This window comes from Pezoporus occidentalis, unplaced genomic scaffold (assembly GCF_034315485.1).
Source record: "Pezoporus occidentalis ecotype Australia unplaced genomic scaffold, CSIRO_AGI_Poc_V1 ctg127, whole genome shotgun sequence".
NCBI lineage: Eukaryota > Metazoa > Chordata > Aves > Psittaciformes > Psittacidae > Pezoporus > Pezoporus occidentalis.
The window spans coordinates 2295161-2315238 of NW_026913071.1; the positions used below are offsets into that span (position 1 = coordinate 2295161).

General features: G+C 41.0%; 1 protein-coding gene across 14 annotated transcripts in view; it reads right to left on the reverse strand.

Moving 5' to 3' along the window:
- Positions 1-604: 604 nt before the first annotated feature.
- ABLIM1 (actin binding LIM protein 1) overlaps positions 605-20078 on the reverse strand; it is a 192496-nt gene continuing 173022 nt past the window's right edge. For 8 of the 14 annotated variants that reach the window (XM_062607934.1, XM_062607933.1, XM_062607941.1 and 5 more), the window contains 6 exons: positions 18744-18890; positions 16507-16598; positions 16271-16367; positions 14354-14415; positions 13986-14046; positions 9921-13029 (listed from right to left, as the gene is read on the reverse strand). In XM_062607934.1, the coding sequence (XP_062463918.1) occupies positions 12992-13029; positions 13986-14046; positions 14354-14415; positions 16271-16367; positions 16507-16598; positions 18744-18890 (497 nt within the window). In that variant the 3' untranslated portion in view covers positions 9921-12991. Of the gene's footprint in view, positions 7278-8575; positions 8657-9920; positions 13030-13985; positions 14047-14353; positions 14416-16270; positions 16368-16506; positions 16599-18743; positions 18891-20078 lie in introns of those variants that run through there. The other 6 variants (XM_062607943.1, XM_062607942.1, XM_062607939.1 and 3 more) reach the window with 3 other exon arrangements.

The window sequence follows — 20078 nt, forward strand, 5'->3', positions numbered from 1 at the left end:
CAGGAGTTGCTACGGATTCCTCTGAGGTGCAGCATGCTTAGTTCTGCTGCTGCTATGGTATGCTGGAGACCTGGGTGCTCAGCACATGCATAGGTGGTTTATAGCCTTATTTCCTTGAATAGCATCATCCCCTGCCTTCTACACCCTGGGGAAGGCTGGGTAGGTTTAAACTCCAGGTACCAAAGCAAATGCCTAATTTTAAATACTAAGACACGTCAATATCTTTTCAAGTCAGGGACTAAAATTTTAGCTGAACTTGCAAGGATAAAGAAAGGAAACCATTTAGCTTGATGTAACAGCATGACTTAAGTTAACCTTGCGGACATCTAAGGTCCTTTCAAACCGCAACTTGACCATATGAAATTAACAGTCCTATGTGGTTTGTATGAATATCTGCTTCTAGTGACTTAGTTACAGGAAGCCTTGCATCCATTTTCAAACCTTTTGCTATAATTTTACTGACGCTGTGAACTGCTCATCTGTCTTGCTCTGGTCATTCTTATCTCACCTCTCTTTCCTGAGAGCACATCCCGTTTGACTTCAATGTAACTCTGCAAGATGAAAAAAAACCCAACAAATAAACGAGGCAATGTGAACCCAGCAATTAAGAATAAAGCTCCAAACTTTATTCATTGACTTGAGTACAACAGTGATGCAGATTACAGTGGCACAGGAGTGCAATATGTGCTGCTTGCGGTAATGACAGTGGAAACACTAATTGTACAGAACAGCAACCCAGCTCAACTTTTCATTATGCATACAAGCAGACTTACTGTACGGACAAGACATTGATTCACTTTTACAGAGACTCAGAAAGAGAGCTGTCTCACAGATGAATGGAAAACACAGGGACACCTCCCCAGAATGCTGGTTTGTAACATGTGAAGGGAGGAGAAAAGAAAAATAAAATAATAAAAACCCTATTGCCAAAATCTACTGATTTAAGGAAAAGATACCTTTGAAAAATTAGTTTCAGTTTTCAAAGCTTAAAAAAAGCCCCCAGCTGTAAGGCCCCCTTACAGGAAGAGTTGTCAGCAACGACCAGGCTGCACTGCTTGGACAGGACTGATCCAGTAATAACACACAGAGCTCGCTGCTGTGCACATACACAGCAGTCCGAGATCTTCCTTGCTCTAACCAGCTGAGCAGGAGCCTGCTCCAGCCTGTGTGGATGTCAGTGAGGGGCTTCACTGATTTCAGTGGGTTTGCATCTGGGGGGAGAGGGGAAGTGCATTCTGAACGTGTTCAATGACAAAAGCCCAGGCAAGTGTCCAGTGGGACCTGTCAAAGCACCTAAGGGAGCTAGAGACTCAGCCTGGTAAGGCACCGCTGGGATTCCCATAGCTGCTTCTGCTACTTGAAATACTTCATTTCCTAATGCCCGAAGGAGTAAGGTCCTGTGGGCCTCAGCTTTGCAAGTCTAGGGAGCAACACTCACATTAACTGTGGTGATCCTGGCAAAACAGGTTACTTTTTGCCTTCAGTCATCTCTTTTTACCTCAAAAGAAAGACCACAATGCACGAGGAAGTACTACCTCTTCACATGGACAGGCATTTTTTAGCAAATCATTAGCAGAAATCTATTTCCCTGTTAGTAGCCCATTGGGCAACAAATAATTTATTTTGCATCCAGGCAAAGAACATTAATGGCCAATTACATTCCCACTTCCTGCACTGATGCTTACATTAAAGTTAATAATACTTTTTCTCTCCCTGCCAAATGCAGGCACATAGCTCTGCCAGCAGAGTTGTCTGCCTAAAAACCCTGTATCTTTGCATTATGATAGATGGTTTTTGTTTCTTTTCTTAAGCACAAAAAAGGTGTGTGGGAGAAATCACAAAGCAAAACTCATCAGCCAGAGCAGTCCTGCAATCCACAGCGATAAGAGTGTTTCTAAATGAAAAGAGAAAGGTGCATTGTACTACTATCACAGTGCTCAGTAGCTCTTCATTACGTAGCAATGGGGTAAAACATACTACCTATCATCAAGACCAGCCCTTGCTATGTGTCTACCCTGAAGACTATGCTGGACTCTAGCAGGTGTGTTGATAGGGCACGAACTGGACCATGACCTGGGGCTAACTGGATGGGGAAGGGGCTGTGGAGTCAAGCCCTAAAGTCTCTCTGACATGGAAAGATGAGTGGCATTGCAGGAGAGATTAGTTGATATTCTTGTTTCCTGCACATGTTTTATTGCATTGCCATTGACTGCTATTTTTCACTGCCATAGGTAACTTCCAGGATGAGGACATCCTCCTCCACAAATACATTCTGAAGGAAAGCAGTGAATCATGGAGTGGGAAAAAGGCTGTTTTCCATTTAGTCTACTCTACGAGGCTATGGTCCAAATATGCCAAGGTCTCCTCCTAAGTCAGGATGAGTCAAGATAAGTCATTCCAAGATGAGTTTAGAGGGTCTTGATATTTTTAATGTTCTGGGGGTTAATTATTCTGTCACTTGTTGTAGCAGCTTCATACCATTAATTCCTGTGTAGATGCTCATAAGCTATGGGCTCCAAACTGTACTTCCCCACAGTCTGAAATAGGTACCACAAGCTCATGCAGGATATCCAAACTGTATGACTGAGAAAGGATTTCCAAATTGCAACAGGGAAAAGCCAGCAAGCACTTAAGTGCAAGGCCCACAGACTTAAGACTATAGGACTTTGTAAGGAGAGATGACATCTGTCTTGACAGAAGCACTACTGGAGCCACAGAGCTATCTTGTCCCACATACAGCTATTAAGAAACTTACTGTTCTCCTAGTCTAACCTTTCACAGCACACTGCAAGTATGTCCACAACACATCACAAACCATATTTAATGAAAGGCTACTAACCAAACTGAAAACAAGTATGTTTCTGAGATGCCCCTAAAACCCGCCCTAAGTGACACCAGCATGAGATGACAACAAACAGTTAAAAAAGAAAGATCCTGTGAGCAAAGTTTGTAAGAACTTACTCTTCCAGTTGTACAGAAAGTTTAGCAAGTTTGGGATAGACACTGGCAGAGTTGAGATGCTACATTCAGCTTCCTGAACTGAGGACACAATAGATCACATTGAGAAACAGTGGGCAGTTCAGTAATTTCCAGATCTGCTCTTCAAGCTGCCTTAATTCTGTCTTCAGAGATGATGATCAACATATTTAACTGCTGACTCACAGTAGGCTGGAACTTACACTAAGTTAAGGCACAAGTATAGAGGGTATGGCCAGCTGTTCCCACTGGAATGCAGAACAGTTCTCTACTTGTTCATAAGGAAGTCACCAGACCAGCATCTGGAGGGGGCACAAAACCCAGTTAAGTCAGATCTCTGGATTCCTCATTAACATAAACACTACTGCACAGGGTATTATCCTTCCATCTAAGCACTGCTGTGGGTGCTGCAAATGTTCACATACACCTGAGGAGGCCTTTTAAATGGCATCACTTGTGGCCAACCTGGCACTTCCAAGATTTGGGAAACTGATCCTGCCTTTTGCACACTCAGCATATCACAGCTATCCACAAGCCCTGCAAATACAACCACATATTTAAGTGACAACCTTCGTAACTTAATGACTGCCATCTATTCAACACTAGGAACTACCTGGAAATTCCAGGGTAGCTACTCATGTAGTATCTCAACTCCAAATGAGGAGTGCTTGTGCTACACATGCAGCTGTGTTTGAGAACCTGCATGTGTACCTAATCCTATTTTGCACATGTGTGGTTATCTTGCAATGTTTTGACAGGTTTTGTCTCTTACCTTGCTCTTAAAGTGGAAAAGGGGAAAAAACAAGACAAAACCAATCAGTTTTCAGTCCCCTTGGCAATGACATTCTGCCAAGACAGTACCGAGTTTGTTAGGATTTTATCAGGACCTCAGATGCTTTGCATGAAGAACGCAAGCATGAACTTGAGGTATATTCATAGAATCACAGAATGGTTTGGGTTGGAAGGGACTTTTAAAGATCATCTAAGTCCAACCCCTGACATTTCTCAAGGGAATATTGAAGAGGGGAATTACAAAGAGTTTCCCAGGACAATGCTGCTTTGATTGACGCAAGGAAAATGATGTATTGCTTACACAGAAAATCCTCCCTGCGGCTAAGTTTCTGTTTTTATTAGGTGTGAAGATCAGATGAAAGAACAGAAAGCGTTGCAGTGACATTCACTAACAGCCCACTGAGGAAAACACACTCCACACCCCGGGGCTGGCTGCAGCATAAGTCTGATGGACTGGTGATCTCTTGGGGTGTATCGACATGGAAGGGGTTGGGATAGTTAAGGGGAATTAACTGTATGCATGAAATGGAAGCTCAGAAAACCCTTTGTGTTCTCAACTGGAAATAAAGGAGTATTAACTCTAGTGCAGAGGGCCATGAACTGACTATGCCAGTGAGATGTGAACCAGCAGTAGCCCAAATATCCAGTTAGAGATGATTCTGCAGCATGTAAGCTGGCTTCTCTTCATTCCTTCCCAAGCTGCAGTTGCAGATTTAAATTCTCTGCTGATGAGACAGATAAAAACTACCCTGTCATTCCTTACAGGCTACGAAGTGGGCTTATAATCTTCTTTCGTCTTTCTTTTTGGAGAGAAAATAACCTGGCTTAGTCATTTCTGAAATGATTGGGTAGTGCATTCATACGCTATAGTAATCTGGAGATGGGAACAGAAAAACTGAGACTGGCAGCTCACATCCTTGAGAGAGCAAGTCTTCAGATTAAAAACGTTTATTGGCAAGGTGACATGGGCTAATAGACCTGCAATGCCTACTGTGTTTGAGAGGCAGCAACACGGTACTGTCCACAGGATGTGGGCTGATGAAATGTGGAGATTTTAACACTTCAAATGCATTAAAACTCAAATACTCATCTCAAAGTTGAGCCACACCTTGCAGGTGACAAACACGGAATTTCTGAGCCTCCAGCTTTCACAAAGCCCCATGACTGTTCTTTCATTTGATTTGTTTTCAGCAGTCACTCAAAAATGCATCTCAAGCTGCCAGTGCCCCTACCATTCCCACTTGCTTCCCAGTGTTCCTCTAAAACCCTTTCAGATGCTTGTTCTGAAAAATGAAGTATAACCTGTTGAACTGATCTTTGCTGCAATCTCAGCAACAGACAGAAAGCTTACACACAACTGCAAGTGTCACAGTGTTCACTGAGGACTTCAGTGGGGACTGTGATGCCAGACCTGCAGGGTAGCACATTCTCCATCTTGCTCCACAGACCAACCACTCCTTTGGTTCTAGGGACAAGGAGTTGTGCTGACCCCTTGTATCTGCCTCTTGTATACTGAATCTTCACCTCAGATTATATCAAAGGAACCACAGTGATCTGTTGCAACAGGACTTCCTAAACCAGCAAAGAGGAGGCAGGATTTGGGCTGTCCTGCACATTTCATGGTGAAATGCCATGTGGTGATGCAGAGAATTCAATACAGTGATACTGAATCTCACAATTACACGGGACTGTTTCCCCTTCCTGACTTCCAGATTTTAACACCAATGTCTCATATAATAGAAAATACAAAGGTTCTGATGTCTCCAGTGACAGAAGTTCAGCGTTAAAAATGAAACCTTGATATTCTTTGACAGACACAGAACCTAAATGACCCTCTCCCAATCAGGAGATGGGCTCATTAGTGCAGTATGCATTGGCAGTTAAGCACCAAGGAAGAGAGAAGCTGACCTGGCAGCCACGATGCATTCATTCTATTACTTTGGTGCTCATGTCCTTCTCTGTATAGGACTCGCCCAGAAGCAGTTAAGGTATATACACAGGCAGTATTTCAAGCTGCAGCATATTGGAAGAGGACTGAAAGCCATAAGGAGTTCAATGCAGCTCAGAAACTGTCTTGCATGATTACTCTGTCTTCAAAAACCAAGTCAGGCACAAAGAGAAATAAATATAACCAAGGCTGGAGCTTTGACGCTTCAAGAGAGGAAGAGGGGAAAAAAAAGCCTGTGCCCTCTTTTCCAAGCACAAGTGAAAAACTACATTAACTAAAAGAAGTGCTTGGCCCCATGCACTGTGCCATATTGACAACAGCAACTGCAATTTAATCAAAAAGCCTCTATTGGCAGAGCATGGCACCTTGATGGTACCTTTTAATTCATAAACATTCCTCCCTAAGAGGGATGAATTTGCGTGTTAGTTTGCAGAGAACCGTCTTCCCTGCTGATGGACAATCCTACAACTCCACTGCAGTCTGAGCTGTACTAGTAAATACCAGCAGGGAGACTGTCCTGAAATCTCTGGGTGTGAACCAGGGCACACTTAAAAAAGCATTTTCTCACTCTGTCACTCCCACCCCCAACCACCCATCTCCTGGACTACATAACAAGAAAACTGACTCTTCTCCATCATTCCCATTACTTAAGTGATCTTAACTTATTCAAAGGACTGGTTAAACTCCGGCCCTATTAATTCAAGCAGAAAGTGTGGAAGAGGGAAGACTGACAACAGACACAGCAATTCACTTCCTACATCCTAGCAAATATATACAAGGAGTCCATTTTCCAGAAGTTCAACAGGTATGTACTGTAAGTGAGCAGAGCGCCCGCCTTTGCAGATGATATCACACAAAGAAGTTGTCAATTAAGAAACGGTTGTGTGAAAGACTTAAATGTGACCATGTGGATAAGTCATAAGGGGCTTCTCCTTCACTTCAGAGCATCTATCTTCCTCTCCATATATATACACACATATGTACACATACATACACACACACACAGATAGATGGATAGATATAAATACATGTGTGCACACACGCAAACAGGCATACATATATATATTTATATATATATATATATTCTTTTCCAGTTCTTGGAGTGGTTACAACTACTTCAGTCTACAAGGCATCCTAAGGGCACTTCCTGGCTCTAGCAATAAAGTCCATCGTATTGTGGATAAAAGTAAAGGGAATATCATTGAGGGAGAAGAACAAAACAGTTTCCTATCTTGGATAACACCATGTAACAGGTCAACACCTCAAACTATCGTTGTTTCTGAGCCCTGAGTTCCAGGAGGGCAAACGTTCATCTTGTTCAATTGCTGTGTACAGAGGTGCTGCTATGTGATTTTCCCTTTTTGGTGGACAAGTAGTTGCTTCCAAATAGTTTGGACTGCATGACACAATATCCTTTGCATCATTGTTTTGTTGGTTTAAGGGGAGATTAAAAGAGTTTTGCTTTTTTCTTCATGTCGTTGCGTCTCCAGAGAGGTAACTTGTCAAACTCCTGTATCGTCATGCCAAATATTTCTTGGAAAACTTCAGGAGCTAAGTGACGCTTTAAAATAGAAAAAAAAAAAAAAAGAGACAAAAAAAAAAAAAAGAGGAGAAAAGGCAACGGTCAGTCAAAGCCAAAGAGACACAAGAGGAGATAGGAATGCCTTAGAGATTTCGTGTCACTGAATAAGAGCCATTGCAGGAAATAATGCTTTGGCTTTCAAGTCCTCATCAACTCAAGTGCTCGATCAATCAATAGAATTTTGCAATTGGTTAAGTCTGAGAAGTTTACAAAGGACATCAAAAGAACTATTTCAACTGCTGAATAAGCAAGAGACAAAAAGTTGCCTGAAGTCACCCAACCAGCAGTGACAGACCAGAGAACAAAACCAGCTCCTGCACACCCTGGTGCCAGGCTTTAGCTGTCACCTCTTGCTTACATGTGGAGGCTCAAACAGACACTGGGTTTCAGGAGAGCTTTGCAGAAGGGCTGCAAGTTGACATGCTACATTCATCATTATGGGAAGGAAGATGTCAGGCCAGGCTAACTGTGCAGCACATTTCTCTATGGACAATGAAACATTTCTTGGTGTTGTCGTGTGCACAAGTTACTTCTTGTTCAGCCGCTTCAGAGTGCACTGGAAGGGGAACTGCCTCCATTCGGTAGTAATGTATTACAGCATGGAAATCTGATTAGTGATCACATATCTACTAGTCTTAAGGTGCATAAATGGTTACTTACCCAAATTTTTTGTGGCCCCTTCCATTCATCTTCACAGAAGATTAGCTAACTACAAACGACTTTAACATCCCCAGCCTTACACTGGGCTGCTTGAACCTTTCTAACCCACAAAGCTGTAAACAGTTTTCATTTGTTGGCAGATATTGAAATCCTCATATTTTTTTTGGATATCAGTCAGTCTAACTAACTCACAGTACTCAGGGGTGAGTTAAAGAAAGTTAGAGTTTTGATCCTCAAGGATGGCTGGGGCTGACCCTTAACTGAGAGATGATCCAAGATCAAACAACGTATTGCTCCATTCCAATATGGATCCAATGACCACAAAACATCAAATTTGGGCTTTTTACCAATTTACAAGTATATAATTAACTACCTGAAAACACAGTGGGGTTGTGAGCAGCTCAGTCCATGAGCAGGGAGATAAAGATGTGGGACTCCTGGCCGAGCACTGTTCATGGAGATGCAGCTGCTTCCTCCATCTGTCTCCTCTTTCCCTGCTTAGTGCTGAGAAATCTTCCCAGTCTAACAAGAATCTACTCTTCAATGTTTGAGCTTTCAAGTGTGCAACAACAAACAACTTCAGCAGGAAAGAGCATTTAGGAACTTGCTTCTCTTACCTCGAGCCTGGTTCTGTCTACATCTTTTAGTATTTTATTTCGCCCTCTGTTGGTCACCATGAGTATTTCATATGGAAAAATCTGTTAACAATGTATAAAAGGGGGAAAAAGAGATGTATTTATATTCTAAAGCAGAAAGAACAAAACGTGACATAGCAAGAACTTGTTTAGTAGCAAACGGCTTCATATTGTACTCGATACTTCCCCACCCCACCGATTTTTATGGTGCATCTAATACACTGGCTGGCTTTGATCAGAGTCCTCTCTAGTTAATATACCTTCTCATCCATCAATGTATAAGTTTATTAAGGCAAATGTATTTGTCACTCATTGGTCTAACCGGTTGCCAAAGTGTGGACAGCTCTAAGGAAACAGACACTTAGTGGACTTTCAAAAGATGAAACATATGAAAGTACATAAAAAAGGAAGCAGCTCTGAATAAGCAAGATATTAATTCACAGGGGCCACTGCATTCAGTCAAATTAATCAAATGATTTTCTTTGCCGTTTTGGGTAGTTAAGAACTCAAACAACTGCTTGCTGGGGTTGCTGGCTGTGCATACTTACATGGATTAAAGGAGATACTTTTGTAGATATATTTGTCTTATGCACTTTCATCTGCTTCAGAAGAGTAAGTGTCCAGCACATCTCCCATTAACATTTCCCTTGATTTCCCTTTACATTGCAAAGAATGACCAGAACTTACACATATCAGTTACTGGTCAGTAATGAATTCCTGAATGCATAAATGATTTTACTTTTGTTTTATGTGTACAGGTTCTTTGTTTGAAGTGTTTACTGTCAGTCGGTCTCCAATCAGTCTAATCCAATAGAAGCAAAGGCTTTCTGAAAACCATGCGCCTTAGAATCAGTTTCTGGAATCATCCCTGGCAAATAAAAGTCTGGTTTAGGATTTTTTGCCTTGGGCAGATGCTTCCATAAATGCCTGGAATGACACAGAAGAGCTCATGTTCCAATTGACAGTGTCTCTCTATAGCCCTTCTCACTGCATGCCTCTGCTGAGTAGGAAAACATCATTCCCAGACTCCTCATCCAACCCCTACTGAAGTTCTTCTGCAGACTTCAGTGGTGACTGGCTCAGCCTTTACTGTTATTGATGGGTCTTGCTTTACTTGCCCACTGGGAACAAGAATGAGACCACCAAAACCCTCCTGGAGAGATAACTATATATAATAACCAAATGCTCTTAATGATATTATTTTAACATCAGAAGAGATTCCACCTAACCGACATTGGTGCAGCACGAGGCCATTAAGTTCATTTTATTGTCAACAATTATCCCAATGAACTTTTCAGAAATATAATAAATAAGATTCAGGCATCAGTGAACACACCACTGAGTTTATTGTAAGTAGTAATAATTTAAATGACGTGTGCTTACATACCAATTCCAATTGTAAGATATGGTCCTTAGGAGATTCTGACATCATCACAATTGTACAATTAAATCTATTACTTGGAATTACATCGTGTGTGTTTGATACTGGAAATGGCTACCACTACCATATACAGCATTATAGGAAACTAAAATGTAACTTTTCATATTAAAACAGGCAGAGTTTGACTCAAGATCTATGGTCATAGGTACATTTTATATTCAGATATTCACAAAAAGGCATATCTCAACCTGGGGTGGCAGGATGCACAAATTCTGTCCTTTCTGAAGACCATTCAGAAAGATTTGGTCATTCTTAAGTTTAGTTATTTTCACTTTTCACATGTTTCATGCTGACTTTTTACTTTATCAGGTTTTAATTAGTATTGGACCATTGACATGAATAAACATACTGCCAATTCACACCTGCTGAGAGTCTGGCATCACCTTTATAACCATCAACAGGGAGTGACCTATTATCTCATGAACATTCCCATCAATTTTATTACTAATAATACTGACAGAATTTGTCACCCAAAATACCATTCCAAATCACTGGGTGCATCAACAGCAGTGGTGGCTGTAAGAATTTCTATTGTACTGAAAGAGAAATTATTTGGAGTAAAATGCAGTAACTCAGGAGTTGGGGATGTCCCCAAGGTCTTATGTATATAATATATAAAACCACTTGTAAATATACATCACACTGGGCTCTCAGCTTATAAAGCTGGGGTTATTGCCTTGTAGAGTTTGTCTGGAGGTGACTCGGAAGCACAAATAGTCATTTGGTTTGTAAAAGAGCTCCTCAACTGCAGAAATACTGATCTTTGTAACTGGCAAAATCATGATTTCTTGGAAGGTTCACCAGCAATAAAGTTGTAAGATTTGAAACACAGCCCTGGTTGAATCCCTCTGTATATTATGTTAATTTTTGACTCGGATATCTCTAGACATAGCTGCAAAAGCATTTGCATTAATGACTTAAATTACAGTCAGCTGACATTGCCTCTTTTCCAATAAATCTCCTGAATAACTTCTTCTCTGGGGAATTCAACATTATTGGAAGGTGTCAGGCTAACCTTTCTGAGACCTAAAGAACAGATCCAGAGAGACATGTATCTTTATATATACGTCTATATATAGATCCATATATATATTTCAGTACTTAAAGGGGCTGGCAACAAATCTGGAGGATTCTCACAGGGCATGTAGAGATAGGACACAGGGGAATGGCTTTAAACTAGAAGAGGGGAGATTGAGATGAGCTCTTAGGCAGAAGCTCTTCCCTGTGAGGGTGCTGAGGCACTGGCACAGGGTGCCCAGGGAAGCTGTGGCTGCCCCATCCCTGGCAGTGTTCAAGGCCAGGTTGGATGGAGCTTGGAGCAACCTGCTCTAGTGGAAGTTGTCCCTGCCCATAGCAGGGGGTTGGAACTGGAGGAGCTTTAAGGTCCCTTCTAACCCAAACCAGTCTATTATTCTATCTAACTTCCAATGTGAAACAAATCCCAGAATTGCATTAATTTTGAAATTAAGACAGCCTTAACAGTGTGTTGTGATCCACAATATTCTGCATTGCTTTTCCAGCCTGAAAGGCCTGAGATTTTCCCATTGATTTTGGCCTGCTGTTTTGGCTAGTGGCAGCTTGACAGAGAACTAGCTACTGAGTATCTTCAGCATCTTCATTTAGTCTCTGGAAAAGCCTCCTTAACCCCAGAAGCACACTTCTGGGCTGCCCTCAGCCTGCCTGAAGTGCTAACACCTGTAACAGGCAAAGTCCAGAACAAAGGGAGAGGTCTGGCACATAAGGAGCAGGGACTGAGGTAAGGTAAAGAAAAACAAGGAAACTAAGACATTTCCCATATTTTATCTGCATTTCACAGTCAAACCTTCACTGTGTTGAAGGAAAGTGAATAACATCTGCACTTGCCTTTGGCTCCAACATGTTAGGCATAGATACTCCTCTGTCCATTCTCATTCCAGGGACATGACCATCCGGAAGGGACTGCATCAGATACAGGTATACATCAGACACATAGGTTACACACACAGAGGGTAAAGGCACTCAAGTAGTGGTGAAAACAAAGGTGAATTTGCCCTGAGACTTCCTTCAAGTCTTAATATTTAGTCTTCTCATATAGATCACTGCCATGGCTACTGCTTATTACTTCCCTGAGCACGCAGAGGGATACTTTGATCTTCTCTGCCACCAGAGCCTTCTGTGATTGCTAAGGCTGGTAACAGTTCCCCACTGAGTCTACCAGCATTGTCTCTACAATGGGAAAGTTTACTATGAACACAGACAGGGATAGGGTAAAAAGGTGCTTTTCTGACACAGGTACTGTTCCTAGAGAAATAACATTTGGAGTACAATACATGGACAACTCCTCTCTCCTCCTATAATCTAATTCTCTTTCCAATCATCATGATTTTGATACATAAGAAGTATTTAAACCCTCTCTTAAATCGTCATTTCACATGGTGATTATGCTGAGGAGCCAGACAGACTCAAACCATTCTGGAACCCTGCAGACAGTATTTGGAGTAAAAGGGTTTGTATTTGCAAGCACATCTCTTACTGGCTCAACTGTGATGATGCACTGTAGAAACCTACTGATCAGCAATCTTGTCTGGAGAGCAAATTCCAGAGTAAAAATGAGTTCAAGACTCCTGGTATGGGAAAAAACTGCCTCCAGAAGAGATTTCTGTACATCTCTGGGTAGGTACTAGAGAGGCTTGAAATAAATCCACCCTCAGCTGTCCAGAGAGGACTGTTACAGATAACTCATAGATCAACAGACTTTAACAGATTTTACAGAGCGAGTCACAGAACTGGTGGGAGCTGTCTCAACCCAGCTCTGGGGAGGTAACGAGGAATTTGAGGCTGTGTCTGGTTTTTGTTGATAAGAATCTACATTGGTGATTATGCTTAAACATGCAGGAAAATCAAAGCTATTGTCTTAAGAAACCCTTCCCTGTAGCAGAAATTCAGACTTCAACAGGTAGATGCTTTTAGTTCTGGTGTCAGTTGATTGATGAAAACCCGTACTGTACCTGGAAATCTGAAAAGCAAAAGAGAAATCAGCTTTAGAGCGTAGAAGAACAGGAATCAGTCACAATCTACCAGATAATCCCTATGTCTTCTGGTCTATCTGATCTGCTCAAAATCCCACCTGATGCTCTGAGGCCAGCAACCTTCCTGCTGTTGGGCTTAGTTCATAAAGAGTCAAACACTCCAAATATTGCAGCCCTTCTCATTTGAGCAGGCTTTTCATTTGGGAAAATCAAGTCACTTTGGAAATATTAAGAGACACAAAACCACAGTCAAGTAAATAAAAAGCCAATTAAGATTCAAACGTGCAGAACAATGTTCACCTCACCTAACCTCTGCCATCAGGTAGCTGTCTAGATTCCTCTGCAAAGAGACACAACCACCAACAGAAGATGCCTGACTGTAAGGTACCTGAGGTAGCTGGGAGCAGTATTCCTTTGGCAATCTCCATTCTCTCAGCTCAACCCATTTCAAAACATTAAGTCTTAAAGTTTCATAACTTTTATAAATATTGTTCATTTTTATTAGGCAATGACTGATACCACATCTAGCTGAAACTCATAATAAAACCCATTTACAGCAACAAGGATTAGAAGGCATTATCCTTTCTTCACTCTGGCTCATTCCTTCAGGCTGTGCAGTGGATGGTAACTTTCAGAGAAAGAAAAGAGAACCCAGTACATATTCCTGATTCGACATGTTACCTGCTTCCCATTTGCAGCAATGCTAAAGTGATCCTTTGGCATATACAAGGATCAGCTCCACATGGCAGATTTAGCAAACTAAACCCTATTTTTTAATAGGTATTTGCAGAGTTTGAGTTAATTGTTGAGTTTACCAGAAGAAGTGCAAACGTACTGAGCAAATACAAAATAACCACATCCACTTAAAAGAAAACAGCAGAAATGATCAAATATCATCACATGTTCAGTAATGAAGCAGCATGTAAAGGCTCCTCTGCCTTACCTCTAACACCACCACTCACATCTCCGTAACTGTTGTACTGACCAAAATCTGTAGACACCGGCTGCAACAGGAAAACAGGGACACGAACATAAATTCACAGCTCATGACTTCACAAGCAGGTTGGTTTATGGGGAGAAATAAATTGCTTTAAGCCTTTTATTTCCCCTTCAACTTTCACAATGTTTCTTGCATTGCTTTCTTGCCTTCTTAACAATGTAGTTTGTGGGAAGGCAAATGAGGTTTTGTCTGACTTTGGATGGTCTTATAAGAAACTTGATCAAACTGAAAATCCAATACAGTTAATAGGGGAATAAATACCATGGATAATTAAAGCCACCTTTTGCTTCTCAAAGTCACCATCTCCTTACCCTGTGAAGTCCATTTTTTCCATAGCCAGGGAGGGAAGAGGTTTTGGAGGCTGCAGCATGCGCTGTTAAATGAGAAAGGGAAAAATCTTTTACTGGAAAAAATCCCATAGAAACTCACAAACAAGAACATTTAAGGAACCAATTAGCATAAGAAAAAAACCACAGCTAAAAGAGCTAAGCATACACATAACCAACTGAGACACACTGACTTTAAGAAACATCTCAGCCCCAAACTCATCACAACCTTCCATACATTCTCTAAGTTATGCACCATTATCATGCCATTGCACATGACTTGCCACATGGTTCATTATACCCTCTGAACCTTTCACGAGTTTCCTTTCTATCCTTCCTACTGCAATTACTATTGCACTTATGATCCCAGCTTCTGCTGCTGCAGAAGGCTACAAGACACGGATGACTAGCACACTCCTTTCTCTTTGTATCCACATGCTTTAGCTTGCCATTTTTTTGCTACAAAGGAGAAAAGGGTTTAGATCCTGAAATACTGTAATTGACAGATGTTTCAGTACTGAATTAACAGGAGAATGATCAGAATGGGCAGTGCTGAGTGAATTCAAACCAGTTTGAGAATTTGGCATTCTGATCTGAAATTACAGTTATCCTGTACACGATGTGACACTTTTGAGAACAAGACATGATTCAACAGAACTCTGTGCCTCCATCTTTCACCTGAAATGAAAGTGAAATAAGGTATTTGGGGGCATTCAGTATTTGCACTGCACTCAAAAATTGCACGAGCAAGATAAAAGACAATGTGGAAATGTCAAGGGTGTGTTTTCAAGTACAGATAAGAAGATGGATGAAACAGATCATCAGCATATTCATTAATAGCATCTCTACAGTTAATACAGCTCCTTCAGATGAGATCCTCCATATAAAAACTCAATGTTTTGTTTTTTAAATGTTACTGTTACCACAGAAGGGCAGGGAATGTACAGCTTGAGGAACTGCTGTTGCCAGCAATAAGCACCCTTAGGAAAGGTACCACTGATTCCAAAGGCAACTGATGACTGCACTGACCATCACTGCAAAGAGGGATTGACTCCTCTCCAATAAAGGAGTCCTCCAATCTTTGTGAAAGTTCGTATAAAAATCATAAGCTCCGAGTTGAGCAGGTGGACTCAACAAATACACTATTACAGACAGTGAGGGAGAGCCACAGGCATTCTCTTCAAGACCATAAATAGAGGCAACACACTTATATAATAGGGAACACTAGGAATCTTGGTTTGTTTGGCACCTACTCCAGTGGATGACTCCAAAGAGACTCATCTTGTCCCTTCCTGGTTTGAAGCACAGCTGCTGTGCTACAATGACCCGTGGATCGGGAGAGTGAAATAAAACCCCCAGGCCCTTTTCTGGAGATCTGAGAGGGCCACAGATGTATATCAAAATGTGCAATGAGGCCAAGAATCTAAGCCACCTATTAATCAAAGTTGCCTTTTGTGCTTTTTCTGTATTCTTTTGGAACGCAATCACAATATCAGCCAAGGCCAAAACACTGGTTGTGTTTGGCATATGCAGCCCCACTGGTAAATGTTACTGATTTTAGCAAAATATGTTATTGTAATTTAATAACCCAGCCTATTGGCATGTGTGTGATGTGACAGTCACCAAATGTTTTACCTCATTCCTTATCTAGATTAGAAAATCTCTCTCCTCAAAATTGCCTGAAAATCTTTTTTTTTTTTTAAATAAAGAAACAGCCATGAGAATCCTTCCCCCACCAAAACCAGCTAATGAATTAGGCCACTCTTTCAGGGGAGAATACAGCATATATACATATCAAGCAGTTTTCCCAGTGGTTCCTATTCTGGGAGGCTGCTTGATGTGTGTATATGTGGTGTTCACTATCCACTGTTCATTATCAGCTTTATTGCCTACATGAATTACCTGGAGAATCGTAACGACTGGCAGAAAGGGCTGACCTATCGCGACTCTCCTTTTCCATCTCTTCTTTCAGTATCAATTGTCCCAGACCAGAGTTGAGCTACAAATAGAAATTAAAAAAAAACAGTAAAATCGATAAAATAAAGCTGATCAGGCATTAGTAGAAACTGCTTACAGAAAACAAAGGGGCACTTTTGGGATAGTGGTCAGAAACAGCATGAAGACAAGCTTATAACCACCTTCATGAGCTGCTCCTCCTGCAGCTGCCGGCGTCTCTGTAGTTCCTCATCATCTTCCTCTCTTCCACTTGATCTGCGTCTCATGTCAGCTCCTGCTTCCATAAAACCACAGTACAGAGAGAGCTTTGTGTCTCAGTTCAACCGCAGCTTGGGGATTTCAATGCTAGTTTATTACTGAATAAACAAAGTCGTATTTTCTTGCAGACTCAAAAGACTTCTTGAACACTCACTTTTAATAAAACTCACTCAGACAGCCTGCCCTATGGCTATCAGGCTTCTTGTAAAATTAACAACTACTTAAACTGCATGTGAGTTCCAAACCAAGCTACAGTCCTGGATACAAAACCCATGAGTCTATAAACTGATAAAAGGAGCTCAGATTGCTAGTCCTGGAAACATGAGGTTTAATGGCACCACTAACTGTATCAGTGGCTGAAAACATTAAGTCTAATTTACATTTAAACTTTTATCTAGACTCAGAAAAGCAAATCTGAATTAACATTTCAAAAGGAAAATTAAACTACGTTAATATTCTAAATGGCCACTCACATTTAGAATAAACAAGGTTTTAGCCAAAAATGAAGCAAACTAATTTGATCCATTGAATAAAGCTAAATTTGATTTAGACACAGGTGCTCTACACTTTAGTTCCTTCCTTTGTATTGAATAATCTTTATTTTCTTGGATATTCTTGAGAAGTAATTCTATTTGGACGCCAAGACACTTCCATGAATACACAGAATATGATATTACTGCAAGAATTTGGACAGCAGTTTTACCTTTCTCTGCACAGGCTATAGCTTGATACAGCTATTCACCAACTTCATCCTAGACAAACTCAGTGTTTTATTTGAATGAAAACTAAATTTTGCAACTATAGTATCAGAAGGTTTCTATCAATTAAATGTTTTGTACAGCAGTGTTAAATTGATGCTGATATGGAGAGAGAGAAAGCTATAGAGAAACTGCTTGTATTGAAGTTATTATTTAGTTTGTTATCTCAGGCTTTTGCAAGACTTTTCAGTACAATAGCAATAAAACTCCTTTTTGGCAGCTGAGCTCATCCTAGCTCTGTAAGAAAATACTCAGACAAACTGAAAAATCTGGGGCTTGTAAGTTTGGTTTTTAATCTTGTATGATGCCTTCTTATCTATGAATATGTCCATGAGCACATTTTTACCTTTACCGTTTCCAAACCGTTCTGTTTAGTCTCTCAGGTGTAATAATATCAACTGATGGATAATATAGAAGGCAGTTTTACTGGAAACCATTAAGAGTTGTCATCCACTGCCTAGAGACTGAGCTGATAGCCAAAACTTCCAACAAAGGCTCCATCTTAGACACACATCATAATAATGCTGTAGTTATCACAAGCACTGCCAGGAGAGTTCCAAGTATGTAGATGTATTCACTGTGACTGTAATGTTTGTAAGGTTGCAGCCCTATATAAAGGACATTTTCAAAGCATTGCCACTGCAAATGCAGCCCCTTCAATTGGTCATTGAGCTCTCCTACCCTTCTATTAAAATCCCATTGTCAGGAAAACCGTACACTCCCTCACAGAAACCTGAAACAGGCAACACCTTCAGTGTTTCAGGCATGACTTCATAAATGAATCAGGCTAGATGGGGGATTTCATGTTATAGGGGTCAATAAAAATTAACAGAGGAAAAAAAATACAAACCAAAACAAAATTATGATGAACATGATTGAAGCAAAAGAAAATAAGACACCTCTAGTGCTACAACACAGAATAGAAATGAAAAGTCTGCAGAAACAGTAACTGAAAATCTCGACTCTTTTAGTCCATTAATTTTTGACTTCAGTTATTGCTTTTTGTCATGAAATTAACTATGTGGTTGGAAGGAACCGTATTTCCTGTGGAATATTTGCTATTAGCTTAGGACTAAAAGATTAAATAGACATTAACTGAAAGAAGTCAGGCTTGTGTGACACTACATATTTTTAAGCTCCTGCATGGGAGTTCACATAATTTGCCAATGGGCTCATACCTGTGTGATCAATCCCAAAGTCCTTTAGCAAAACCTCTTCTACTTAGCGCTCTGCAATAGTCCTAATTCACAGGCACTCGGAGGTCTCACCAAGAACTGCACTTCATGGTGAACACCTGGAGTAGACACAAGCTTCGCTTTCCATTTTTACAGCTCCAGTATTAATCTACTTTGGTTACCAGTACCTTGTAAGCAGCATCGCTTGTATCATTTGTTTTTGCATACCTATGGCTGCAAGGGAGGGAGGGCCTGGCCAGTGGTCAGTCTCAATCTTTGGTATCTCGTTGGGTGCTGGTGCATGAGCTGCTGGGAACTTGGAGGACTTGATGATATCCTCGGAGGACTTGCTCTGTGCTGCCAAAGCAGCTGCATCTAGATGGCAATCAGGGAACTTAGCTATGTATATCAATATAAAGCTCTTCCTTATTTTGTCTAAATTTTATGGTTTACAAGAGGTTAATTTTCAAAAGCAAAACCACTTTCATGGTTTGCTTTACTAATTGCAATTTGAAGCAAAGTAATGTCTTTCTCTTGCCAAAAGATGAGACTCAAACTTTCCTCTCCTCCCTTACTCCCACCCCCAAAATAACCCCAAATCAGCTAGATTTTACTAGAGTTAGAATGATTAGGCAAGAGTGAGAAAACTCAATCTAACAGTATTTGCCATTAACTCCAAAGGACAGCTGATTATGAATGAAGGTGAAACCAGATTTATGTACTGATCTGTCTTCTCTCTAGGGCAAGGAAACAAATAGTTCAGAGAAACAGAGCTAGTTTTAACTCTATTGATGCTGATTGTTTCCTACGTTTCTGGGAAAAAGCAGCAAAACAAACAAAGGCATTTGAAACAAATATGTTTATTTAACCAGTGGATATTTTCAGCTGCATGCCCTTGCTTAGCAGCATGCAGTAGTAGTAAATGCAGATGCAAATTTGTCCTGTTCTGAAGAACAGAAGGCTCCAGGGAGCCAACTTCCATTGGCTAAAGGGGCCAACAATAAATTTAGAGAGGGGCTTTTGACAAGGCCCTTTATGAAAAGGACTAGGGGAAATGCCTTTAAACTGAAAGAGAGGAGATTTACATCAGATATTAGGAACAAGTTCTTCCCTGTGAGGGTGCTGAGGCACTGGCATAGGGTGCCCAGAGAAGCTGTGGCTGCCCCATCCCTGGCAGTGTTCAAGGCCAGGTTGGACACAGGGGCTTGGAGCAAGCTGCTCTAGTGGAAGGTACCCCTGTCCATGGCAGGGGGTTGGAACTGGAGGAGCTTTAAGGTCCCTTCCAACCCAAACCATTCTATGATTCTATGATTAATGTGGCAGGGAAAGAGACTTGTATTGAAATGAACCTCACCAATAAAATACCTCAGCAGTGGGGCATCCACACAGGATTCCAGCCTAAGTCAAAGTCTCTTAAAAGCACATGAGGATGTGCATTATGGCTTTCTCTTCTTGACATTAAAAAAAAAATCAATCCAATAGGATTTTATTTTTCTTTTAGGAGACATACATCTGTTCATGAAGTGAGCCACTGTGTGGCTCATCCAACACTTTCATGGTAGT